General features: G+C 49.0%; 1 protein-coding gene and 1 pseudogene across 2 annotated transcripts; both read left to right on the top strand.

Annotated features, from left to right (window-relative positions):
• Positions 1–2,012: 2,012 nt before the first annotated feature.
• LOC100603449 lies at positions 2,013–3,664 on the top strand (annotated as a pseudogene). Its single transcript, XR_004026980.1, has one exon. The product of XR_004026980.1 is annotated as a histone H3.3-like (transcript).
• Positions 3,665–17,206: 13,542 nt separating this feature from the next.
• On the top strand, positions 17,207–18,458 carry RPRML (reprimo like). The gene has a single exon (XM_030799783.1). It carries the CDS (start codon positions 17,604–17,606, stop codon positions 17,964–17,966), a length of 363 nt encoding a protein of 120 aa, XP_030655643.1. The 5' UTR covers positions 17,207–17,603; the 3' UTR covers positions 17,967–18,458.
• The last annotated feature ends 9,196 nt before the right edge of the window (positions 18,459–27,654 follow it).

The raw sequence follows: 27,654 nt of genomic DNA, 5'->3' as shown, positions 1-27,654 counted from the left end.
TGCTTGATGCTGAGAAAAGCATCCTCAAAATATGAGTCAAGGCCACGGACTGCCTTTTCCCAGGAGGCAGTGATGTGGCTGATGACAGCTTCTTTTTTTCTTTAAAATTTTACTGTAGACTAGCATTCATATAGAAAAGTACATAAATCATAAATGTACAGCTCAATGATTTTCACAAAATAAACACACCCAAGTAGCTAGCACCCAGATCAAGAAATAGAACATTATCCAGAACTTCAGAAGCCTCCCCCATCCCCTTCTTCCTGTCCTCTTCCCACCCTCCCCACTCTTCAACTCCCAACCCCCACCAGCATTTTTCTTTTTTTTTTGAGATGGAGTTTCACTGTTGTTGCCCAGGCTGGAGTGTAATGGCATGATCTCAGCTCACTGCAACCTTTGCCTCTCAGGCTCAAGTGATTCTTCTGCCTCAGCCTCCTGAGTAACTGGGATTACAGGCACCCCCCACCACACCTGGCTAATTTTTGTATTTTTAGTAGAGACAGGGTTTCACTATGTTGGCCAGGCTGGTCTCAAACTCCTGACCTCAGATGTGCTTCACCTGCCTCGGCCTCCCAAAGTGCTGGGATTACAGGCGTGAGCCACCGCACCCAGCCCCCACCAGCATTTTTGTAAATCAGTGCAGGTGATTCCACAGTATAGTCAATGTTGAGAACCACTACTTTTATAACAATGCTTTTCAACCCTGGCTGCACGTTAAGAATCCACTGGGGAATGTCTGTCTTTTGAAGTAGAAGATGGAACCAAGATAGCTAAGAAGGCAGAGTGGCACCTGCCATGGACCAGCTGTGTGACCTTCAAGGAGTTCCTTCATCTCTCTGAGCCTCATCTGGCAAATGGGAACACTATCACATTCCTGCAGAGTTGGGGCTGAGAGATAGAGGATGTCAGCCCAGGCACATGTAGGGCAATTCTGATACGTGGTAGCCACTATTGTTTTTATTAAAAGTGAGCAGCGATAGCATTAGGAGATATACCTAATGTTAAATGACGAGTTAATGGGTGCAGCACACCAACATGGCACATGTATACATATGTAACTAACCTGCACGTTGTGCACATGTATCCTAAAACTTAAAGTATAATTAAAAAAAAAAAAAAAAGGCGAGCAGCCCCAGGAAGACTTAAAGCCCTCACTTCCTTTACGCAGATGGAACCCATTCTGGGAATAGGGTATACAGGTTGTATTGATGAGAGGTCACAGTTCTTCTAGGGAACACAGAAAAATTCCAAGAGCGAGAGATTCCAAGCCAAGGTGGACAGCATCAGAGACCAGTAGCTGCGGATGAACTTGGGCAAGCCCAGCTTTGGTAAAGCCAATCCTCCTTTGGCAAGAACAGCAAGAAGCTGATTGGCTGCAGGCTGTGACGCTAAAAGCTGCTTACGGAGAACTAAGCAACCTTTGTTGAGCACCTACTACGTGCCAGACACTACGCATGCCTGCCTTAAATCCTGGGGGCAGGCAGACTGATCCCTTCTTAACAGTTGAGGAGCCTGAGGCTTGGAGGCGGCAGTGCCTGACTTCCTCACCAAGGAAAACCTGTTGTCCCATGAGCCGGGGATCTGCCTCTGTTGGGATGCATATGCCCGAGGGCACGCTGCATACACAAGCGACCTGGGGATGTGTTGTTTGATTAGATGCTCCTCTTTGTAGTTTTGCCTAAAACAAAAAGTACATGGCTTTTTAAGCTATTGACAACTTTATTTTTTGCACTTATTATAAGATATCATGTTCATTGTAGAACATCTAAAAAATACAGATAAGCAAAAAGAAAAAAAATCAAAATGTCTCCTAGTCCCAGCCTACAGAGATGGCCACTGTCAATGTTTGGGCATATATTTTCATACATGTGAGTCTGTTTGCATGTGTGTGTAGCAACTTACCAGAAAGGAGTCACATGCTACACATTGTTTTAGAAAATATTCTTTGTCTTCAGTTAATAATATATAGTGGCCGAGCGCAGAGCGGTTTGGTCGTTCGTTGGGCTGTGTCGGTTCTTCGCTCAGTCGGCTGCGGCTCTTCCTCGGGCAGCGGAAGCGGCGCGGCGGTCGGAGAAGTGGCCTAAAACTTCGGCGTTGGGTGAAAGAAAATGGCCTGAACCAAGCAGACGGCTGTAAATCCACCGGTGGGAAAGCCCCCCCGCAAACAGCTGGCCACGAAAGTCGCCAGGAAAAGCGCCACCTCTACCGGCGGGGTGAAGAAGCCTCATCGCTACAGGGCCGGGACCCTGGCGCTTCGAGAGATTCGTCGTTATCAGAAGTCGACCGAGCTGCTCATCCGGAAGCTGCTCTTCCAGAGGTTGGTGAGGGAGATCGCGCGGGATTTCAAAACCGACCTGAGGTTTCAGAGCGCAGCCATCGGTGCGCTGCCGGAGGCTAGCGAAGCGTACCTGGTGAGTCTGTTCGAAGATACCAACCTGTGTGCCCTCCACGCTAAGAGAGTCACCATCATGCCCAAAGACATCCAGTTGGCCCGCCGGATACGGGGAGAGAGAGCTTAAGTGAAGGCAGTTTTTATGGCGTTTTGTAGTAAATTCTGTAAAACACTTTGGTTTAATTTGTGACTTTTTTTGTAAGAAATTGTTTATATAATATGTTGCGTTTGTACTTAAGTCATTCCATCTTTCACTCAGGATGAATGCGAAAGTGACTGTTCACAGACCTCAGTGATGTGAGCACTGTTGCTCAGGAGCGACAAGTTGCTAATATGCAGAAGGGATGGGTGATATTTCTTGCTTCTCATGATGCATGTTTCTGTATGTTAATGATTTGTTGGGTAGCTATTAAGGTACTAGAGTTGATAAATGTGTACTGAGTCCTTTTGCAATAAAACTGGTTATGACTTGATCCAGGTGTTTAACAATTGGGGCTGTTAAGTCTGACCATACATCACTGTGATAGAATGTGGGCTTTTTCAAGGGTGAAGATACAAGTCTTAACCACAGTGTAACTTACAGTTTCCTTTAAAAAAAAAAAAAAAGTAAACCTGGCAGCTATAGAATACACTATGTGCATTTATAATAGCTATTTTATTTATTGTAGTGTCAACATTTTTAAATTAAATGTTTTACATTCACAAGTGGTGGGGAGTCTTGTCATTAGGCTGTGTGTAATTTAGAGTCCAGTTGGTTTTCTTCTGACTGCACTTGTTCTCATAGTAGTAAAATGCTATGCGCATTTATACCTTGCATAAGTCCTCATTCTACCACATGTTAATCCTCTAGCTGATAATGCAAACACTAACTGGGGGATTTTATTTATAAGGGCTCTAGAAAAAACAAGTTATTCACACTAGCATCATCTTAACTAATATTCTGAACTAGTTAGTGCAGCTTTTCATTGTGTTGTGTGGTTGGTCTCCTAACTAGGTTGAGTTTTTCTCCTCTGCTAAGAGGAAACAGTACCGAAGTTCTTTTTCTTGTGGCATTTGTATGATGAAAACTTGGTGTGGGGGAGGAGCACAAAACTCCAGCCCACTGAACCTCTGCCTATTAAGATGGTGTTGGGTTAGGTTACATCTGGTTACTGTCCTGGGAAAATAATTTTTATAGAGATGGCCTTCCAAGTGGTTTTAAAATTTACTGAAGTTTTTAGGTCAATTATGTATGTTGACTAAATTTACAAATAAACTTGTTTATCCAAAAAATAATAATAATAATAATATATAGTGGCCATCTTTCTGTGTCACTAAATATTCTTTTTTGTTTTTTCAGACGGAGTTTCACTCTTGTCTCCCAGATTGGAGTGCAATGGCACAATTTCGGCTCACTGCAACCTCTGTCTGCCAGGTTCAAGCGATTCTCCTGCCTCAGCCTCCCAAGTAGCTGGGATTACAGGTGCCCATAACACCTGGCTAATTTTCATATTTTTAGTATAGACGGGGTTTTACCATGTTGGCCAGGCTGGTCTCAAACTCCTGACCTCAGGTGATCCTCCCACCTCAGCCTCCCAAAGTGCTAGGATAATAGGCATGAGCCACCGCACCTGGCCTCATTAAATATTCTTCTACAACAGTGACACTGCATTAGAATCCCTGGGGAAGCTTTAAAAATATCAATGCCTGGGTTCCACCCCTAGAGTCAAATTTAATTCATCTGGGGTAGCCTGAGCTTTGGAATTTTTAAAAACTCCCCAGATAGTTTCAGTATGCAGCCAAACCTAAGAGCTGCTGAACTAAAACATTTTTTTTTTCCGAGATGGAGTCTTGCTCTGTCGCCCAGGCTGGAGTGCAGTGGCACAGTCTCGGCTCACTGCAACCTCCACTTCCCGGGTTCAAGCGATTCTCCTGCCTCAGCTTCCCACATAGCTGGGATTACAGGTGTGTACCACTACGCCCGGTTAATTAATTAATTAATTTTTTAGTAGAGATGGGGTTTTGCCATGTTGGCCAGGCTTGTCTCGAACCCCTGACTTCAGGTGATCCACTCGCTTCAGCCTCCCAAAGTGCTGGGATTACAGGCATGAGCCACCACACCCAGCCAGCATTATTTTTCAACAAGGGCCTTGCATTCCATTCGCTGAAGGGATGTGTTGTAATTTGATCAATCTACTTTCTTGGGCATTTAGCTTGGTTCCAATTTTCATATCATTATAAACCAGGAACTAGCAAACTTTTTTTCTGTAAAGAGCTAGGTGGTATTTGTTTTGGCCTTTGCAGGTCACAAGTTCTCTGTTATAACTACTGAATTCTGCCATTATTGCAAAAAGCAGCCACAGACAATTCGTACATGAATGCATATAGCTGTGTTTCAATCAGACTTTATTTAGAAAAACAGGTGGTGGCCAGATCCGGCCTGTGAGCCATGGTTCACTGAACTAACTCTGTATAAACATTGTGTAGTACATCTTCATGAAGCTAAACCTTCTAGGATAAAATGATCATTTTCTTGTGACAGTGGTTTTATACTGTTTATTTTTATTTCATTTTATTTTATTTATTTATTTTTTTGAGATGGAGTTTTGCTCTTGTTGCCCAAGCTGGAGTGCAATGGTGCAATCTCAGCCCACTGCAACATCTGCCTCCTGGGTTCAAGCAATTCTCCTGCCTCAGCCTCCTGAGTAGCTGGGATTACAGGGGTGCACCATCACACCCGGCTAATTTTTTGTATTTTTAATAGAGACGGGGTTTCACCATGTTGGCCAGGCTGGTCTTGAACTCTTGACCTCAGGTGATCCACCCACCTCGGCCTCCCAAAGTGCTGGGATTACAGGCGTGAACCACCATGCCTGGCCTATACTGTTTCTTTTTAGAAGTAGGACCCTTCTTTGAGTGAAACTTAATAAGGCTCATATAAGCAACAGGTAAGAAGTCATTCTGTTGGCATATTTTATAAATTCAAATATGCAGTATTTAGAGGACCAGTTAGGGGTCTTCTAGACCAGTTAGACGTCATCTCAAGATGACATCTCAGAAGATGATGACTATAGTTTTAAATCAGTACCAGTGACATTCAAATCAAAGTTTTGCAGAACTAGCAAAGCACCTCTGTAGAACCCCAGGTTTCCACCACGAACACAATTTGAAAATCGTTGCAATAGGATAAATTCCTGGAAGTGGAATTGCTGGAGTAAAGGGCCTGAACCTTTTAAAAGCAGTTTGTGGCCAGGTGTGGTGGCTCACACCTTAATCCCAACACTTTGGGAGGCCAAGGCGGGAGGATTGCTTGAGGCCAGGAGTTCAAGATCAGCCTGGCCAACATGGTGAAACCCTGTCTCTACTAAATATATGAAAATTAGCTGGGTGTGGTGGCACATGCCTGTAATCTCAGCTTCTTGGGAGGCTGAGGCACGAGAATTGCTTGAATCCAGGAGGTGGAGGTTGCAGTGAGCCGAGATCGTGCCACTGCACTCTAGCCTGGGCAACATAACAAGACTGTATCTTAAGAAAAAAAAAAAAAAGCATTTTGTGTGTGTTGTCAAATTGTCCTACAGAAAGAGAGAAATAAACGTGTTTCTAATACTCAAATGAGTGTGAACACCTTCCTGCATCCAGCTGGCCTTGACAGGTGAATGCCCTGGACACTGGTTCCTGGTGTGGTGTGAACCATGTCCTTCCCTTGTCTTACCCCTTACAACGACTGGGGGAAGATCCTTCAAGATTCTCACATTGTACATGCTCAATAAAGCTTTCAACAACATCAATAGTATGATCACTTTATTCTTGACTTAAGGACATTGGCAAAGATCTTTATGATATGTTATCAGGTGAATTACATAGGACCCTTTGTGTAACTGATAAAAAGTTATCTTGAGGTAGCTGAAGCCATAAAGGGGGATTTAATTTAATACCTTATGTCACCAAACTACAGGAGGGTCCAGGGTTCTAAATGTTGGGGCTTTCTTTCACTATTGTTTTAACTCTTCTGTGTCTGGGACTTCACCCTTTCTGCCACAGATAGGTTTTCTCTATCTTTCCACTGTGGAGAGGAATATAATAGGCCTGCGTCCCTATAGCCTTGTCACTGGACAGAATAGAGCTCTTTTCCACCAGCTCCATGTAGAAATTCTCAGGGAAGATTTCAGATTGGCCCATTTTGGCTTATCTTTTAATTATTCCTTATGGTGTAACAAACAACCCCAAACGGAATGGCTTAACAATAACCATTTAATTATTTCTCATGATTCTGTGGGGTTTGGGGCTCAGCTGCAGAGCTCTGCTGGTCTCACTCTGTCATTCATGGGACAGGAGTGCCCAAAATAGTTTCCCTAAATGTCAGGCACCGTGGCGAGGATGGCTGAAAGCTAGAAACTTGCCCTGTTCACACACTTTCTCTGAATAGCCAGCTCGGGCTTCTTGGCACAGCAGCTGGGTCCCAAAAGTGAGTGTTTTAAGAGGACCAGCCCCATTGTGCAAGCACTCACCAAGCCTCTGCTTACATTACGCTTTCAATTGTCCCACTGGCCAAAGCCAGTCACATAGCCAATCCCAGCATCACTGTGGGAGTGACGACACAAGGGTGTGATACCTGGGGCCAGGGGCCCTGGTGGCCACCAACCAGCCTGTCGTTGGTCACAACCCTGTCCCTGAGCTAATCATCAAGGTCAGGCAGAAGGTTGATACTAAGATGGGCTCAGCCTCAGTCATGCGTCCCCTTATATTTGGGGGGCAGGGGAAGCCTAATTGGCAGGTCCCACCTTAACTGGTTGGGATGGGGAAGGGCGATTCCTCAAAAGAAAGCAGATGATGTTTAGAGCAGACAAAACAAGGGGCAAGATGTCTTTACAATTCTGAGCACAACTTAGCCAGAGCCAACCTGCCTTGTGCTTGTGTCCCGCCATGGCATCTGTTCGAAGGGGGTAGTCCCCAGCAGTTGTCCTGACCTGAATATGTTTCTATTTCCTGCCTTCACAGACCCTGAAGCAGGTGACAGGAGTCCCTACAACACGTCCTGTCCTACACCGGAAAGGCATCTGACTAGCATGCCTACTCAAAAGTCCTCCACCTTGCAGAATCTGCATGGAGTCCTTGGCTGTGCTAGCAGAGTCTGGAAATGATTTCCCGTGCTCGAGCGGGGGTTGGCATTGCTAAACTGCTGAGGGACAGAGTGAAACACTCATTTCCTGTGTTCTGTGGACCTGCGACCACAGTGTCCCCTCTGGGTGCCCCCCCACACGCTGTGTCTTCCTCTATTCACATCTTCTCACCGCTTATCATTATCTAGTTTCTCTACTTGTCTGAGCTCGTTGAAGGCAGGGACTGGCTTTCACCGTGATTTCCTAGCACTTAGCTGAACACAAAAGATGCTCAGTACGTGTTCAGTGAATGAGTGAACAAGTTGATGACTTCTAAACCTTTATCTCCAGGCCCAGGGTGCCTCTTCTAAGTTCCCCAGCCATGCCTCCAACTGTCTGTCTGACACTGTCACGGGCACATCCCACGGTCACCTCAGACTCACCATGTTCAACCCTGAGCCCCTCAACTCCACCTTGGCCCAACCACTCCGCCCACTTGTTCACTCCCAGTGAAGGCCAGACATCTGGAAACCATTCCTCAGATCCACAGCCTCCAGAATCCCCTCCCACTTTCCATCTCCTCTTTCCCTGCCTTTGTTCATCTGCATCATTGCCTTTTTAAAAAATTGAGATGAAATACACATAACATTAAATTAACGGTTTGAAAGTGAACAATGTCTTGGCAATTTTGGCAATTTGTGCATTCACAATGTCCATCACCACTTCCAAACCATTTCAGCACTCCAAAAGGAAACCTTGTACCCATCAAGCAGTTGCTCCCCCACTCATCTCTCTCCCCAGCCCCAGCAACCACCAATCTTGGTTCTCTCTTTGGATTTACCTTTTCTGGGTATTTCATACAAATGGAATCATACAGTATATGTTATTTTTTGAGTCTGGCTTCTTGCACTTAACATAATGCGTTTGTTTGTTTGTTTGTTTTTTGAGACAGTCTTGCTCTAGTTGCCCAGGCTGGAGTGCAGCGATGCCATCTCGGCTCACTGCAACCTCCACCTCCCAAGTTCAAGCGATTGTCCTACCTCAGCCTCCCAAGTAGCTGGGACTATAGGCATGTGCCACCATGCCTGGCTAATTTTTGTATTTTTAGTAGAGACACAGTTTCACTGTGTTGGCCATGCTGGTCCCAAACTCCTGACCTGAGGTGATCTGCCTGCCTCGGCCTCCCAAAGTGCTGGGATTACAGGCATGAACCACAGCACCCAGCCTTAACATAATGTTTCTGAAGTTCATCCACATTATTAAAGTATGTGTAAGTATATGCTATAAGGTTTATAGCATGTATACGTACTTCACTCCTTTCTATGAATAATATTCCATTGTATGGATAAAACACATTTTGCTTATCCCTTCATCCAGTGATAAATATCTGGGCTGTTTCTACCTTTTGGCTGTTGTGAATAGTGCTGCTATGAACATGCATGTGTGTATATTTGCTGGAGTGCCAGTTTTTAGTTCTTTGGGTATATACTTAGAGTTGGGTCGCTCATCAGTGCCTTTTGCCATGTCTATTGCAGTAGCCCCCAAACTGACCTCCTAGAGCCAGTCCACTCTGTCCTCCATCCGGTTGCAAGAGTCTTCACCATTTTCCTTTCTTTTTCAAAAAATATAATTTTTTTCTTATTGTAAAATCTATTGTCAAATTTTTTAATGCAAAAAAGAGTCGTTTTATTTTTAATCTGGGGAAATGTAAATGCCAGGCTGATCACGTGCCTCCCCTGTGTTTTGGATGAAGTCCTGAGCGTCCTGGCGCCCACGTGCCTCTTTAGCCATCTCTTCTGATGCTCTTCCTCACCACCTTCCCATGCCTGTTCCCCTGCAACTACAGTTATTATTATTATTATTGTTATTTTTGAGATGGAGTCTCACTCTGTTGCCCAGGCTGGAGTGCAGTAGCGCCATATTGGCTCACTGCAACCTCCGCCTCCTGAGTTCAAGCAATTTTCCTTCCTCAGCCTCCTGAGGGGCTAGGATTACAGGCATGCACCACCACGCTTGGATAATTTTTGTATTTTTAGTAGAGACGGGCCACCGTGTCGGCCAGGTTGGTCTTGAACTCCCGACCTCAAATGATCTGCCCACCTTGGCCTCCCAAAGTGCTGGGATTACAGGTGTGAGCCGCCCCGCCTGGCCTGCAACTATAGTTATGCACTCCGCCAGCCTCTGAGCCACTGCACATGCAATTCCTCTGTGGGACTGCCCTTCCTGCCCTTCCAGTCTGATCTGTCCCACTTACCTTCTCTGACTCAGCTCTCCTTGTGACTGTTCCCCCCAGCAGGTCACACATACCTGAAAGTGGCCAGGATCACTGTGTACAGGACAGAAGGAAAAGGAAGACCCACATAGGATGCAGTTAGGTTTCACTGATTGACCATAAGCAGCACTGGTTTTACCTCTCACTTTTCTGCGGTCTCAGATAGTCCCCACAGTGTCTAAGCTAAACAGGGAACCACCAACCCACCCAAGCTCCATCATTAGGAGTTGGCATCTTGCTACATTCCCTTGTTGTGATGGCTGGCAGTGAGGCTTGTGAACAAATGGGCAACCCATAAGGAGCTTTCTCTTCCTTTTTCCTTCCTCCAGGCTTATTTTTTTCTACTCGGGAAGCCAGATGCTTTAGAGCTTAATTACACCCTACAGTTGGAAGCGCAGAATGTCAGAGCCGTAAAGGAAGGACCTTATTATAAATAATAGCTACTAGCATTTATTGAGCACTTACTCTGTGCCAGGCACTGCGCCAGGCCCGTTTCCAGGCATTACCTCGTTTAACCTTCCCAACAATTCTAGGAGGCAGTTACCATCATCATCATCCCTGGTCTATAGGGAAGGAAACTGAGGCTTGGGAGGCTTCAGGGCATTTCCTAAACTGTGCTAAATGGTACATAGTGGCACAAAATATTAGTTGGTGTTGGCGAAAAAGGATTCCATTGACAAATGCTGAATCCCGCATCCCCCCCTCGCCCCATCCCCAGGGAAATTCACAATGTGCATCCACATACTAAAGGTCCCGAGAAGTCCTATAGCAATGAAATCTGTTTAGGTCAATGTCTACTCTGTTGCAGACCTCACAGAACTATTTATCCAAAGAGCACACTTTGGAGAACATCGGTATTGACCAACTTTCTCATTTTACAGATTGGGGTACCAGAGGCCCAGGCAGTACTTTTGGGGTAGACGAGGCACAGACTTTCGGCTCCTCACTGTCTTCAAGCCCACAAGAAGCATAGAGCAGAAGAAGACAGATGAGGGCCCATCTGGCCCACTACCTGTTTTTGTAAATAAAGGTTTATTGAAGGCATTCTGATTAAGCTCCCATAGTTAATGGATAAGCCAATGGAAGCCCAGAGAGGATGGTTGATTGTCCAATGTCACACAGCCAATTAGGGGCAGAGGCAGAAGTAGATCACAGATGTCCAAAATCCAGGTATTCTGTTGGGTTGTGAGCTCCATGTCACCTGGGATGCCTGTCTCATTCTCCACTGTGTAGAACTTACCCATTTTCTTTTTTTTTTGAGATGGAGCCTTGCTTTGTCTCCCAGGCTGGAGTGCAATGGTGTGATATTGGCTCACTGCAACCTCCGCCTCCCAGGTTCAAGCAATTCTCCTGCCTCAGCCTCCTGAGTAGCTGGGATTACAGGCGTGCGCCACCACACCCAGCTAATTTTTGTATTTTTAGTGGAGACGAGGTTTCACCATGTTGGTCAGGCTGGTCTTGAACTCCTGACCTCATGATCCACCCGCCTCGGCCTCCCAAAGTGCTGGGATTACAGGCATGGTTGGCCTGAACTGCCTGGGTACTTCCCTCTGCCTTCAACCTCTGTAGGTAAACTGAGCAGGGGCCAACCTTGAAGTCTCTTAGGGGTCAAAGGCTGAACAGGGCAATCCATGTTTATTTCAATTCTGTACCAGATGCAGTAAAACGTCATTAACTGTCCCTCTGCCAATTTGAAACGTGAGATCATTTGGACAGGAACTGGGCAAACGGGCAGAAGGCAACCTTTGCCCATTCCAGGAAGAGCGTGCCAAACAAATGAAGAGTGTAAACAGGGTCCTGGGGGGTTGTTTAAAACCACTTCAGAAAATAAATGATGTCTAAAGGCTCTTGGGCCTCCCTGAAGTACACTGTCATATAGTGGTCATCTAGTTACATGTTTCTGAAGGTGTCTGGGTGGTTTACAGTTGAATATGCAAATAAAATCATTCTTATCTCTTCATTAAAATGGCTCATAAAAGACCACTTGTTGACAAATGTGAACAATTTAAAATCTCTGCAGATTTAAGCATTTCCCTTCTGGCGGGTCCATCCAGCAAGTGATACTAATTAGGAGATTTTATTAACCTTGAGATCTGGAGGAGGGGGACTTCTTACTGATTCTGGATGGCTCAGGCATGCCAGAGGGCTAAAGGTTCATCTAGAAACAGCTGCAGAGACAGCAGGGCATAAAGCTCCGGGTGGCAGCTCTTCCTGGGGCAGCCGGACTGCCCAGATGGCCCTTCCAGAGCTGGGAAATGCAGACTTGTCCCTGAGGTGGAGGGTAAAAATAGTCCCGTGTGGGTGGTGGCTGGGCCCAGAGGCACTGGCTTCCTTTTCTCTAGAGCAGGGGGAGGCAGCCAGTTGACAGACTGGCTGTTAGGCTCCTGAGCCCCTCTAAGCCTGGCTCGGGGGAGTCTTTCCCCAACAATGAAGCACTCCCACCCCCACCCCCACCCCCAACACATACACATATGCCAAGTGCTGGAAAGACTTTGAGCTTAGTTGTAAGGTAACTAAGGATTTAAATCCTGGCTGTGCTATTACCAGCTCTGTGACCTGGGACAAGATCCTTTTCCTTCCAGGCCTCTATTTTCTCATCTGTCAACTTGTTTCTTTCTACAAGTCTTGCTGTGAAGATTAAATAACAATGAGAGCTGACATGTTTCACTCTGTAACCTCACTCTTCTGTCCCTCTCCCTTCCAACCAGGTGCTCACCTTCTAGCACATTCTTCAAGAGTGACTCTGAGGCAAGCCAGCCGCCATGTCATGAGGACACTCAAGCAGCCCCACGGAGAGGTCCGATGGCGAGGAACAGAGGATCCCCCTGCCAATAGCCACTGAGGAACAGAGGCCTCCCGCCAACAGCCGTGTAAGGGGTCACCTTGGAAGCAAATGGCCCCTCCCTAGTCAGGCTTTTATATGACTGCAGTACTGGCCAACATCCTGACGGCAACCTTATGAGAGACCTTGAGCCAGAGCCACCCACCTAAGCTGCTTCTAGGTTCCTGGCCCTCAGAAACCACGTGAGATCATAAATGTTTGCTCAATTTGAGATATTTGTGATGCAGCAATAAATAACAAATACAGTTACCTTTCAGGGTTATTATGAGAATTAAGAGTTAATACACATCAAACTACAACCAAACTTGCTGGGACCAGAGGCTCAAGAAAGGGCAGACAGGGCCGGGCGCAGTGGCTCATGCCTGTAATCCCAACACTTTGGGAGGCCAAGGCAAGTGGATCACCTGAGGTCAGGAGATCGAGACCAGCTGGCCAACATGGTGAAATCCCATGTCTACTAAAAATACAAAAATTAGCCAGGCGTTGTGGTGGATGCCTGCAATCCCAGCTACTCGGGAGGCTGAGGCAGGAGAATCACTTGAACCTGAGAGCTGGAGGCTGAAGTGAGCAGAGATCGTGCCACTGCACTCCAGCCTAGGTGACAGAGCAAGACTCCGTCTCGAAAAAAAAAAAAAAAAGAAGAAGAAGAAAGGGCAGACAGAAACCACAGAAAGAGGAGTGGTTGGCTGGGTCCAGGCCAGGTGGGGTCCTGCTCCTGACATGGATGGGTCTGGGAGACCAAATATGCAAATGGACAATGGCCAGACCACATATTAAAATAGAACTCTGCCCCCAAACCTACAGCACCAGCCTAGGAAGCCAAGGAACAATCCTTGCAGCAATCAGCCCCAAATGGCCAGGACTTGATGGTAACTGACAGCTTCCCTAATTTTGTTCCCACTTTCAATGCAGGACAAACTGAAGAAAGCCAAATATGCTCCCCTAACCAATTACTTAAGATGCCCCTCTTCTAATGAGCCCAACTGTAGCTTTCCTGCACCACCAACAGGACATACCTGAAGCCTTCTCCTTTTTCCACTATAAAGCTTTCCCCTTCTGCCTGCCTTTGAGTCTCCATGAAAAGCAAGTGACAGTGGCTGGCTCCCTTACTGTAGCAAGCTCTGAATAAATAGCCTTTGCTTGCTCTCATTTGGGTGGTCTTTGTTTACGTCCACAAGCCCAAGGTCTCTCTCTCCCTTCCTGCTCCCAGGTCAAAGATGTCTTTGTCCCTCCCCAGCACCTCCCCCAGGGATGATGGGAGAGAGGGGGACGGGGATAATGAAGAGCGTGGCTTTGGAACAGGACAGATCTGGGCTGAAATTCTGGCTCTGATGCTTAACTAGCTGTGTGATCTTGAGTAAGTCAATTAAACACTCAGTGCCGCTGTTTCCTCATGTCACGGGGACAGTCCAGCAGAACCCAAAGGCTGGTGTGAGAGAATTGAGGGAGGTAATGTATTCAATGCACTGGGCATGTAATAGGTGCTTAATAAAGGAAAGGTCAGCCATCATGTCAGCCTCCTCACAACTCGCTGGAGTGGGCAGGCCCCCATTCTGCATCCTCACTCACCCCACCCCTTTCCTTTACATCAGGCAGTCTGACTTCAGCTGGATGCAATCAAGGTACGGACTCCAAGTCCAGGGCGTAGCAAAAGCCAGGGGTTGGTTTCAGACAAAGGATATAACTGAGCATTTCTCTACAGAAATCCAACTGGGCCAAAGCAGAGGACAGAATGTTCAGGCCAGACATCTGCTGGACTCCCTGTTCTATCCTGGCTCTGAGGGGTGATCAGGGCAGGGAGACTCTTGCCCTGAAAACTGCGTGTCTTTGCACCAGGCCAGCTTTCCCAGGACTGAGGAGTATGAGCCAGGTTGTTTCCCAATCTGGGGTGTTTGTGTGTGCCTCAGTTTCTTCATCTTTAAAGTGATAATTTTGCCAGGCACAGTGGCTCACACCTGTAATCCCAACACTTCGGGAAACTGAGGTGGTAGATCATCTGAGCCCAGGAGTTCGAGACCATCCTGGGCAACATAGTGAGACCCTGTCTCAACAAAAAATAGAATAAAAAATTATGGTGGCACATGCCTGTGGGCTCAGCTACTCAGAAAGTTGAGGTAAGGGGATCACTTGAGCCAGGTGATCAGGGCTGTAGTGAGTTGTGATTGCGCCACTGCACTCCAGCCTGGGCAACAGAGCGAGATCCTGTCTCAAAATTAAAAAAATAAAATAAAATAATAATTTTAATAACTTACCAGGATATACACACACACTTAATGTTCTAATAATGAGTATCAGGATGGGTATGGGTGTCTTAGTCTGCTTTATGCTGCTATAACAGGATGCTTGTTATAAAGAGGGCAATTTATAAATAGAAATTAATTTCTCACAGTCTAGGGGCTGGGAAGTCCAAGATCAAGTGGCCAGCATCTATCTGGTGAGGGCCTTCTTTCTGCATTAAAACATGGCAGAAGACATCATATGCCAGAAAGAGAAGAGAGAGAAAGAGAAAGACGGGTGAAACTCATCCTTTTATAAAGAACCCACTCCTGAGACAATGACACTAATCTATTCATGAGGGTGGTGCCCCCGACCCAAACAATGGCAGCATCTCACCCCACCTCCCAACACCTCCACAATGGGGATCAAGTTTCCAACAGATGAACTTGGGGAGACATATTCAAACCATACCAGGGAGCAGAGGCTCTGTGATGCCTGTGTGTTGGGGCATCCCGAATCCCTTCACTCCAATTTGCCATGCCCTTTCCATCCCCTTGTCTCCCACTTCACTGTCACCACCGCAATTCAAGTCTCCAGGCAGCATCTTTTGCCTGCGTTATTGCAATAACAAAGTGCTTTCCTTACTCTCCTGCAACAATCAAAGCATGTAAATTAACATACGGGTGAGAAACCACCCCTGCCGCCCCTCCACCCCCCCGCCGTTCCCTACTCAGGCAAAGACTTTTAAAATAATGATAACAATGTTGGGGGTGGGGAGCCCCCTTTCCCCACAGGGCATGATTGTACACTGGTATATTTCTGGAAAGCAATTTAGTAGGAAGTACTTTTTGATTCTTTGTTTATTTATTTTTGAGACGGAGTCTCACTCTGTCGCCCAGGCTGGAGTGCAGTGGCGCGATCTTGGCTCATTGCAAGCTTTGCCTCCCGGGTTCACGCCATTCTCCTGCCTCGGCCTCCCAAGTAGCTGGGACTACAGGCGCCCGCCACCACGCCCGGCTAATTTTTTTTTTTTTTTTTGTATTTTTAGTAAAGACAGGGTTTCACCGTGTTATCCAGGATGGTCTCGATCTCCTGACCTCGTGTTCCGCCCGCCTCGGCCTCTCAAAGTGCTGGGATTACAGGCGTGAGCCACCGCGCCCGGCCTACTTTTTGATTCTACAGGTCCATTTTTCAAAATATAATCTAAATAAAAATCAGTTTTGGCACAAATACTTTGTTACAAGGCTCCTTATGGTAATATTGTTTCTGATGAAAGAAAAAAGAAGACAGAAAGAGAAAGAAAGAAAGAAAGAAAGAAAGAAAGAAAGAAAGAAAGAGAGAAAGAAAGAAAGAGAAAGAGAGAAAGAAAGAGAAGAGAAGAGAAAGAAAGAAGAGAAAGAAAGAAGAGAAAGAAGAAGAGAAAGAAAGAAGAGGAAGGAAGGAAAGAAGGAAGGAAGGAAGGAAGGAAGGAAGGAAGGAAAGAGAGAACGAGGAAGAAGGAGAGAAAAACTCAGACACCCAACAGGAAGCTTGGTTAAATAAATTGTAGTAGTCCATACCTTAAAATGCCATTCCTTCACTAAAAATGATGTTGTAGATCAGTAGTTTGTGCATCACGTGGGAACTGTTAGAAATGCACATTCTGGGGCCCCATCCCACATCTGATTCAGAAACTCTTGGGGTTGGTTTGGGTGGGGGGGTTGGGGGCGGGAGGTGGAAGCAATCTGGGTTTTAATAAACCCTCCAAGGCAATTCAGAGCCATAGTTGTAGACGACCATCGCTAGGGAAAGTTACACTGTTAAGTGAGGAAAGGTTAGGAGGCAGTAGGCAGGAACAGTGCATCCCCGTATCTGTTATCTAGAGAAAGGCACAAATAGAAAAAGTCTGGGAGGAGTTTATACCCAGGTGATAACATCGACACTCTCTAGGAGGCAGGATTATAAAGTTTTAGAGTAATTTTGGTAATTCATGTTTTCTAACTAGTCTACAATGACTATATTTGTGTAAAAAAGAAAGGGAAAAAACAGTAATTTATTTTTTAATTAAGAAAAAAAGTTAAATGGGACCAAGTTGCAGGGAGGGTGTGGGGAAGGAGGCAGAGAGCCCGCCTCGCCGCGACAGCTTTCACCCAGGGAAAGCTGGGAGGCAGGACCGCCCAGGAGACCCGGGGCCAGTGGGGTGGGCAGCGCCAGGGGTCCCGGCGACTCCTCTGATGTCTAGCAAGGCTTACGAGGGCTTAAATAATAAGCGAAGAGAGTCAGGGCAGATTCAGGAATAACCCCACTGCTAAGGGTATCAAATCCTGGAATGGGCACCTTGGAGAGGTTTTCTAGCCAAGAACGGACAGCGGGTGCCAGAAAGGAGTGGAGTTTCGCCGGCCCGAGGACAGAGGCTGCCCGATCTCCCGACCCCCTCCAGCACCTGGACTCCGGGGAGGCTGCGCCCGCGGCGGGATTCCCGCCCCTCGGAGATGCTGCAGGGATCGGCGGGGCGGGGCCGGGCCGTTGCTATGGGAGGGGCGGCCGGGCGCGCGAGGAAGCCAGCGGGCGACCGCGACGCACACTAGGTTCTCCGGCTCCAGCTCCTGCACCGCCTGTTGCTCGCTCCTCCGGGCGGTCGCTTCCCGCCGGGTGCCTAGGGGTAGGCGGCCCGAGAGCGCGCAGGCAGCCTCCCGCCTTCGTCCCCTCCCCTCACCGCACGCGCCGGTCGGAGGGGTCCGGAGCGTCCCTGAGAGCTCGGACCCCGGCGAGCAGCCCAGTGCGCCCGGGACTGCGCGCCGAGACCCCCGGCGCCGCGCGGCGATGAACGCGACCTTCCTGAACCACAGCGGCTTAGAGGAGGTGGACGGCGTGGGCGGCGGCGCCGGGGCCGCCCTGGGAAACCGCACCCACGGGCTGGGCACGTGGCTGGGCTGCTGTCCCGGGGGCGCACCGCTGGCCGCCAGCGACGGGGTCCCCGCGGGGCTGGCGCCCGACGAGCGCAGCCTGTGGGTGTCGCGGGTGGCGCAGATCGCCGTGCTCTGCGTGCTGTCTCTTACCGTGGTCTTCGGCGTCTTCTTCCTGGGCTGCAACCTGCTCATCAAGTCCGAGAGCATGATCAACTTTCTGGTGCAGGAGCGCCGGCCCTCCAAGGACGTGGGCGCCGCCATCCTGGGGCTGTACTGAGCGCCATCTGAGTCCGCCCTCGCCAGCGCTGCTGCAAGAAGGACCCCGGAGACCGGGACCCTCGCCCCGCTCTCTGCGCTCTGCCGCTGCCTCCGGGTGGGCAGCTACGAGCCTGGGGCGACCGGGCGGGGACGCGGCGAGACTCTCGGCGGGGGCGCGGGAAGGGTCTTGGACGCCCGGCTCTGTCCTGTGTGCGCTGCAGCGTTGCGGGGTGGGAGAATGTGGGGTGAAGGTTCTTACCAGGTTTTTTGTTTGTTTGTTTTTTAAGACGTTCGGGGCAGGGTGGGAGTGGGTATGGAGATGCAATTTGGGACTGCGGTCGCTTGCGTGGGAGTTTTGTGTGTACGTTGGTGCGGGTGGGTTCGGAGCAGGGTGCGAGTGGGTGAATATGTGAAGCGTCAGAGTCGCTGAGCTTGTTGGCCTGATTTTGCGTTTGGAAAGAAATCTTGTAATAAAACTGCAGCCGTAGGGCTTCCGGCAGCTTCCCACCCGCGCCTGTGGGGTGTGTGTGTGTGTTGCGGGGTGGAGGGCATGTACCTTCCTGGCGGATACTTTGAGCCCCTTGGGAGACATCTAGGCCCTGCGTGGACGCCTGGCTGGGGAGCCCACAGCGCAGGTCAGGGATCCTGGGGCTCCACGCCGAGGCCAGAGCGAGGAAAGGCAAAGGGAATCGTTTTCTCACGCCAACAGTGGAGAAGGCAGGTCCTGTGGGACAGCCAGACAGCTGGCGAGATTAATTAAATCACGGGATATATGAGTCTTCTATGACATGAAACAAAATCAGTCAGCTGAGTCCAAAACGGAGAAAACGTGAACAAGGAAAATTCAATTTGGCAGAGGGGGAAAACTAGATCTGGTTAAAAGTTTAATTATAAGGCCAAAAGCCTCTTCTAAGGGCTTGCTTTGTCCCTACCCTTATAGCGGACAGGTGAGTAGACGGAAGAAACCCCCTTGTTGCATCCCGTAGGGGTGGGGGTTGGCGGCTTTGTGGTGAGGAAGTCCCAGGATGTTTATTATAAAATGGAGAAAATGGCCTCCAAACGCAGTTGCCTGCAGGGGACTTGGAGCCTCCCATTACAGGATGCCCCAGCTCGCCAGAAACCCACGCCTCCTGCAGGTGCTAACTTCCCTTGCAGCAGTGTGGAGCAGCAAGAACTGGCTACTCCCTGGCGGACAGCGAGAGGACAGCTCTGCTCTCTGGAAGTGGGGGACAGGGGGACCTGGGGACACTGGAGGAGAGAAGGCTGGGCTTTCTGGCCTATGTATCCCCCACTACACTTAGTCCTAGTGCCAACCCCACTCAAGCGGTTCTTGGACGACTTGGTCGGGGAGACACTCTGGATTTCTCCCTTTCTTCTCTTTTGCTGTGGGTGGGAGTGAAGAATAACGAGGAAGGTGACTGAAGTCTCAGTTGGTTTTAGCTAAGAGAAGCGAAGGGAATGCGATCTCGTGTCTTCGGCACTAGTTTCATTAGGGAGAGGCTTGGCGCAGGTGGGGTGGGGGAGTTTCTCGAAGGCACAGATGGTCCCTGGCTATGAAGGATCCAGAGTCGTCCTGGCTCGCAAGTGCTCCTGTGAGGTCAGAATTATCATGATCAGGATGTGCCCCGTCCCCCCACCCTGGTCGTCCCAATCTCAGACCTGGGAGAATTCAGGCCAGGCCAGTGAGGGTAGGAACTGACACTCCTTGTAAAGTGTCTCTGGGGGCAAAACCCCGAATGTGGAGAATGTTCTGTTGATGGTTTGGTGTGACTTGCAGGAAGTCCAGCCTGATGTGGGGACAGCAGCCTTCAGTGACTCAGGCAACCTGGATAAGTGGCTTCGTCATGTAGGTGGTGCAGTTATCTGGAGTCTGGGCTGCCCCCAGTGGCTTGGGGAATGCAGCTCAGACAGCTACAGGCATTTGCGTAAAATCCCGAATGACCAGAAAATGGTTTCGGAAAGAACACAGGCTTACACACTTTTCCACCGGGCCAAGTTACAGCGAACACTACGAGAACTCTCCTCCAATAAAATGGGTCTGCTACTAAATGTGACTGGGACGAGAAGAGAATGAGTCAAGAGTTAAATTTTTTTTTTGGTTTTTTGTTTGTTTGAGATGGAATCTCATTCTGTCGCCCAGGCTGGAGTGCAATGGCACAATCTCGGCTCACTGAAACCCCTGCCTCCCAGGTTCAAGCGATTCTCCTGCCTCAGCCTCCTGAATAGCTGGGATTATGGGTGTGTGCCACCATGCCTGGCTATTTATTTATTTATTTATTTATTTGTTATTTTTAGTAGAAACCGGGTTTCGCCATGTTGGCCAGGCTGGTGTCGAACTCCTGACCTCAGGTAATCCACCTGCCTTGGCCTCCCAAAGTGCCATGTTGGCCAGGCTGGTGTCGAACTCCTGACCTCAGGTAATCCACCTGCCTCGGCCTCCCAAAGTGCCGGGATTACAGGTGTCAGCCACTGCGCCCGGCCAAATTTCTTTTTTAAAAACTTTTATCGCCAGGCACAGTGGCTCACGCCTGTAATCCCAGCACTTTGGGAGGCCGAGGCGGGCAGATCACAAGGTCAGGAGATCAAGACCATCCTGGCTAACACGGTGAAACTCCGTCGGTACTAAAAATACAAAAAATTAGCCGGGCGTGGTGATGAGCACCTGTAGTCCCAGCTACTTGGGAGGCTGAGGCAAGAGAATGACGTGAACCCAGGAGGTGGAGCTTGCAGTGAGCTGAGATAGCACTACTGCACTCCAGCCTGGGCGACACAGCAAGACTCCTTCTCCAAAAAAAAAAAAAAAACAACAAACTTTTATCATTTTCCTTCCTTCCTTCCTTCATCTTTCTTCTTTCTTTCTTTCTTTCATAGCTCCTTGTCAAAGCAAAGTTAACTGTTCTGAATTTGCTGAAAAGGAAAGACAGGTGGGGACACTTTGCAGGATTCTTCCACTGTTTAAAAAAAAATAGTGAAGACGCATGTGTACTAACGTGTGTTTGGGTCACCTGTGGTGTACAAGTCTGCACACGTGGGCACATGGCGTGAGTGTATGCTCACACATGCAGGCACACGCACAGGCACAGGCAGGCTTGTGACTCAGGAGGAAAACAGCCAGCTAGAGTGGGGTCCTGAGAAGGGGTGAGGGCGAGAGGTCACATTTGTAGACTGTCTTATCTCCCCAGGAGTCCTGAGGCCTGCAGGGTGTTTACTGGGCTGCCTTATATAATCCTTGGGGCAGGGGGTGGGAACACTGAGTTACAGAAGGTAAGAGTGAATGAGGAGCAGTGCTCCTGGGCAGAGCCAGACAGAGCAGAATCCTGAGCCATCCGAGTGGAGGATGGCTCTAGAAAGCCCCATTCACCCACAACTGCTGTCCATTGAGAGCTCTTCCCAGGATGCACCGGTAAATCTCAGAGGGGCTTGGGTTCACAAGAGAGAAAGCCTGGGATCCTGGTTAAAAATCCTGGCTGCCCTGCTTCCTAGCTCTGTAACTTTGGGAAGTAGCTCAACCTCTCTGTGCCTCAGTTTCCTCACCTACAAAATAGGATAGGGGACCCATAGCTTTCACGACGTGATGTGTTTAAAGAAGCTGGCACAATGCCTGGCATTTAAGAGACGCTCAATAAGGACAAGGAGGATTATTGTTAGTTTTGTTTATTGTATGAACTCTTTCCCTAAAGTACATTTGGTTCTCTGAAATGGATTCCCTGGACAAAAAAAAAGAAAAAGAAAAAAGAAAATAGTAACTCATATTTGAAAAGCATTTGCAGTTTTCAAAGTACTTTCATAAGCACGACGAAAATAGTAGCGAATGCCTAATATGCCAAACACTGAGCTTCCACCCCTGTGAAGAAGGTTTTGTAGCTGCTCCCATTGTACAGATGAGGAAACTGAGGCTCCAAGAGGTTGCCTGAGGTAGCGCAGCTAGAAAGGGGCAGAGCTGGGATTCAAATCAGTTTCACTTGAGATGACCTCCTTTTTTTTTTTTTTTTTTCGAGACAGTGTCTCGCTTTGTCCCCCAGGCTGGAGTGCAGTGGTGCGATCTGGGCTCACTGAAAGCTCCGCCTCCCGGGTTCACGCCATCCTCCTGCCTCAGCCTCCCAAGTAGCTGGGACTACAGGCGCCTGCCACCATGCCCGGCTAATTTTTTGTATTTTTAGTAGAGACGGGGTTTCACCTTGTTAGCCAGGATGCTCTCGATCTCCTGACCTTGTGATCCACCTCGGCCCACCTCGGCCTCCCAAAGTGCTGGGATTACAGGCGTGAGCCACTGCGCCCGGCCGAGATGACCTCCTTTGCTCCCCACAACACATTGGTAAGAGGAGCAGATGCTCCTCTAATTTCCTGTTTATAGGAGAGGAAATTAAGGTTCTGTTTACTGATCTTGTCCAAGCTCATTCATTCCACCGGTGTCTATTGTAAATCTCCTGTGGGCTAGGCACTGTGCCAGGCACTGGGGGAGCAAGGGATGGCAGACCTAGTGTCTGGCCCTGGCCTGCGCCCCAGAAACCCTGGCACTTGCTTTGCTCCCCGGGTAGCTGGTTCCATGTGTCTCAGGGCCTAGGTCAAATCCCCCACATCCTGTCCTCTGAGTCGGGGATAGTACTTCTGGGGTCAGCTGTGCCTTCACTAGCAAGATGTTCCCTAGAACGGGGGAAGTAGGGAGGGCTTACATCACCACATCCACTTACTTTCCTACTTGCTTGTCTAAGCCAAGTTCACACAGAGAGGTGCACAGCTGTGGCTGCTGGGGGTCACCCTCCCCAGACCCCAACTCAGTAGTAGATGGAAAGAAGCCTTGAGCATTGGGGGTGGCTTCAGAGGCAAAGAATGGAGCATGCGAGGTGGTGGGTAGAGCAGAAATGGCCCCCATCCAGCACTCTAGTTTGGGGGCAAGGTATGCGTGTACACGTGTTGCACACATGCACACACATTTAATAAGAAGGAACTTCAGTGGGATTTCTGAGTAGCATCTCGAGTGCAGATTCTTGTCAAGAAAGCAAGATTCTTTCTTGTCAATAAAGATCACAGCAGATACATGGGGTGTCCAGGACAGCAAACCCCAGCTCGGCAGACGGGGCAGGTGTCCCAGCCTCTGAGATGGCAGCATAGCGGGGTGTTCTGAGGCTGCGCCTGCTCACCCTTGCAGTCATAGCTCTATTACTTAGACTTGAGATCCCAAGATAGGTGCACTCCAGTCCATGGATAAGGAGAGTTTAACCCATGGGGCACGCTAGATCTCAACAATTTTCTTTTTTTTTTTTTTTTTTTTTTTTTTTTTTTTTTGAGACGGAGTCTCGCTCTCTCACCCAGGCTGGAGTGCAGTGGCGCGATCTCGGCTCACTGCAAGCTCCGCCTCCCGGGTTCACGCCATTCTCCTGCCTCAGCCTCTCCGAGTAGCTGGGACTACAGGCGCCTGCCACCACTCCCGGCTAATTTTTTGTATTTTTAGTAGAGACAGGGTTTCACCGTGGTCTCGATCTCCTGACCTCATGATCCGCCCGCCTCGGCCTCCCAAAGTGCTGGGATTACAAGCGTGAGCCACCGCGCCCGGCCTCAACAATTTTCAACAACGAAGCAACAGAGGCTGGGTGTGGTGGCTCATCCCTGTAATCCTAGTAATTTGGGAGGCTAAGGTGGGCGGACCACTTGAGCCCAGGAGTTCGAGACCAGCCTGGGCAACACAGTGGGACCCCATCTATATGGCAAAAAAAAGAAAAGAAAAAAGCAGCAGCAGAGTGAGAGTGAGCAAGCCAGCTGTCATATAAGATTGTCATCTGGTTGTGTGGTTAGATAATGGGCTCAAGGTCGCACTCAGCTAATGAGTGGCAGAGGCAGTGGGTAGAGCAGAAATGGCCATCATCCAGCGTTCCAGTTTTGGGGGCAAGGTGTGTGTGTACACATGTGGGTTGTGCGCATGCACACACATTTAATAAGAAGGACTTCAGTGGGATTTCCGAGTAGCATCCCTTGAGTACAGATTCCAAGGATGCTACTCGGAAATCCCACTGAAGTCCTTCTTATTTGACACTTTCCCACCCGGCTAAGTTAGAGGGAACACTATCAGAAGTTTTACACTCCTAATAAACTTGACATACAAGACGTAGGTTTGCATGTCAGTGCCAGTATTTTTTAGGTGTGTCCTATGTCGCTCTCCTAGTGCTGGGTGCTAAGGAAGTTGCAGAGGTGAAGGCAACTCAGGCTCTGCCCTCGAGATGCTAATAATATGACTGCAGAGATGATCGTCCACACGGGAGATTGAGTGCTGCCATCCTCTGTGCCCCAATAATTTCTTTTTTTTTTGGAGACGGAGTCTCGCTCTGTCGCCCAGGCTGGAGTGCAGTGGCACAATCTCGGCTCACTGCAAGCTCCACCTCCCGGGTTCACGCCATTCTCCTGCCTCAGCCTCTCTGAGTAGCTGGGACTACAGGCGCCCGCCACCACGCCCGGCTAATTTTTTGTATTTTTAGTAGAGACGGGGTTTCACCGTGGTCTCGATCTCCTGACCTCGTGATCCGCCCGCCTCGGCCTCCCAAAGTGCTGTGATTACAAGCGTGAGCCACCGTGCCTGGCCAATATTTTCTTTTTGGGTAGCCAGCGTCAGCCAGTGGGGTACAGGGTTTGGGGCTACAGACCAGCTGTAAACCTGGGTTTCTCCTGGGGCTCACTTTGCAGGGGGGTGCCTGGGCAGAAAGCCCAGGACATGGAACCTGCATGTTGACAGCAATGCAGCCAGATGGGCAGAGGCCAACATCCGTCACCAACGGTCACATTGTGCAGACTGCTGGTTCCCTGCTGAGCTGAGCCAGACTGTGGGAGGCTGACAGACCTAGATTCCACCTTGTGCTCCAAAGCTGAGGTTAAGCAAGCACTCAGGGCGCCCAACCCTTTGCTGGGATCCTTTCCTGTCCCAGGTTCTCCTTCCATCTTGGCCAAGAGCCAGAGCTCCTTGCAGGGACTTCTTCCCATTATAGCTGGACTGGAAAGGAAGGAAGAAGGGAGAGGAGGAGGAGGAGAAGGAAGGGGGAAGAGGAAGCATATGAAAGGAGAGCAGGGAGAAGATGGGATGGAGGGAGAAGGGAAGAGAGGAGGAAGAAGCGGGTGGTGAGAGAAGCAAAGCAGGAAGCCAGGGTCTCACCTCCTGCTCCAGCCCAGCCCCAGGGTTCTATTAGCACACAGCCTGGGCGCACAGTGCCCACCACAGCAGGCTGTCCCCTCCAGGTGTCTCTATAGGAACATAAATCGGGGAAGCAGCAACACTGAGGGTGATTATGGTTGAGACAGTCCCCTGTCTTGGGAAGGTCCCCCCTCTCCCCCATGTGCCGTGTGCCCTCTGCCTACCCCACCAGCCCCAGGCCTGGCTGTAAGTGTGACCCTTCCTCAGAGCCAGGCCCTGTGCCCTGCCTTTCTCTCTACTTCCTAAAGCTTCACCCTTGCCGGGGAGGGAGAGGTGCCCAACAGGTGTGGCCCAGCACACAGAAGAAAAACATGCACAGAACAAAAACGTTAGATGGGTGAGTAGGGGCCTGGTGAGGTGTACACAGAACCGCAGAGCTTGGGGCTTGAGAGACAAGTCTTTGATACAGGCAGGTCTGGGTGCAGGACTTCCCTCCATACTTTCCAGCCATCAGAGAAAGTCGCTTCACCTCCCAAGGCCTGTTTCTTCATCTGTAAAGTGAGGTACTCTAGCTGAGCTCTCTAGGTGGTTGGAAAGTTTAAGTGAGAAAGTGCATGAAAAGCTCCTACATGTACATACATGTATTCATGGAGCCATGCAGCTTTGCCAGGATCTGTGTGGGGTTCAAGGTCAGCAAAGGATATAGTTAGGCCAGGCCAGGGTGGGGCGCTGAGTCACAGAGCCCCTAACCCAGCACTGGAGGAGAGTCAAGCCATGCCAGGACCTTGACTGTCAGCTCAGAAGAGACTGCAGAAGCCATGGAGTGTGTCCTTATTATATTTTTCGTTTTTAATTAATTAATTAATTAATTTTGAGAAGGAGTCTCGCTCTGTTGCCCAGGCTGGAGTGCAGTAGTGCAATCTCAGCTCACTGCAACCTCTGCCTCTCAAGTTCAAGCGATTCTCCTCCCTCAGCCTCCCGAGTAGCTGAGATTACAGGCACCCACCACCATGCCTGGCTAATTTTTATATGTTAGTACAGACGGGTTTTCACCATGTTGGCCACGCTGGTCTCAAACTCCTGACCTCAAATGATCCACTGTAAGTGCTGGGATTACAGGCATGAGCCACTGCACTGGCCTGTTTTTTAAAGCGATGATACAAGTAATTAACATTTATAGCAACAAAAAAAAGAAAAATGTTGGCAAAAAGTAGCCACATTCCTGCAACCTAGAAGAAATCACTATTAATCCTTTGGCATGTAGCCTTTCATATTTTGGGGGATCTATAGAATTAGGTTTGAGATTTTCTCCAGAAAATGTTATTCTAGCATATGCACCATTTTGAACGTATACCGTGATACTGTTTTTCACTTATCAGTGTATGATGACAAAGGTTCATGTCAGTAACTAATATCCCCATGCGCCATCCTTCTCAGCTTTGTACCCGCTTCTCTTTTATGCAAACATCACACTTTATTTCACTGATCCCCTATTATGGGGCATAATGCTGTTTCCAGGTCTCTGAGCCCGTTTCCAGGTCTCTGAGCCCACACTTTATTTCACCGATCCCCTATTATGGGGCATAATGCTGTTTCTAGGTTTCTGAGCCACTCTGAGTAGAGTGGCTCCAGTGCACACCCCTGCCTCGCAGACAGGCTTTGATGCAAAAGCTCAGCTGATGACTGATTGTGGCTGGAGTCCTCACGTCGCAGCTTCTCTCCTCTGCGGTCTTGTTTTTTTTTTTTTTTTTTTTTTTGAGACGAAGTCTGTGTCGCCTGGGCTGGAGTGCAGTGGCATGATCTCGGCTTGCTGCAACCTGTGCCTCTCGGGTTCAAGCAATTCTCCTACTTCAGCCTCACAAGTAGCTGGGATAACAGGTGTCCACCACTACTCCCAGCTAATTTTTGCATTTTTAGTAGAGACAGGGTTTCACCATTGTGGCCAGGCTGGTCTTGAACTCCTGACCTCAGGCGATCCGCCCACCTCGGCCTCCCAAAGTGCTGGGATTACAGGCATAAGCCACCACACCCGGCCTTTCTTGAGATCTTTTTGTAGGAAGCATCTTAACGCTTTAGGATGGAAGCTGTACCTGTTCTGAGGTGATGGGGGAGATGAGGCAGGACAGCCATGGGATGGAACCACATTTACTGATTTCCATCACTAAGCATAGTGCTTTACAGATATTATCTCATTACTTAATCCTCCAGCACCGCTCTATGCTGGGGATGATCGTCATTTTACAGATGAGAAACTGGAAGCTCAGAGAGGTTAGCTGTAGCCAGCTAGAGCCAGGAGATTTGACCCCTGGTGTCTGCCTGCACAGCCTGTGTTTTTTGTTCCCCCACCCCGCACATCACCAGGGCAGCTGGGGCAGAGGTGGGAGTTGAAGGATGCAGAGTGAGAAAGTGGGCACCAGAGAGGGGGCAAGGGGATCGCGAAAGGTAACAAGCACCTCTCTTGCAATGGGAGAGTCGGGGGACCTCATGCTTTCCTATATATACACTCAAATCTTCAGGCCAGGCCTGGGAGTCCCCACAGAGGGGGACCCATCTCACTGGTTTGAAGTTATTTGCCAAGCCTCTTTCATTG

The sequence above is a fragment of the Nomascus leucogenys genome, chromosome 19 (genome assembly GCF_006542625.1).
Source record: "Nomascus leucogenys isolate Asia chromosome 19, Asia_NLE_v1, whole genome shotgun sequence".
Lineage (NCBI taxonomy): Eukaryota > Metazoa > Chordata > Mammalia > Primates > Hylobatidae > Nomascus > Nomascus leucogenys.
This window is presented reverse-complemented; position numbering and strand designations above follow the sequence as displayed.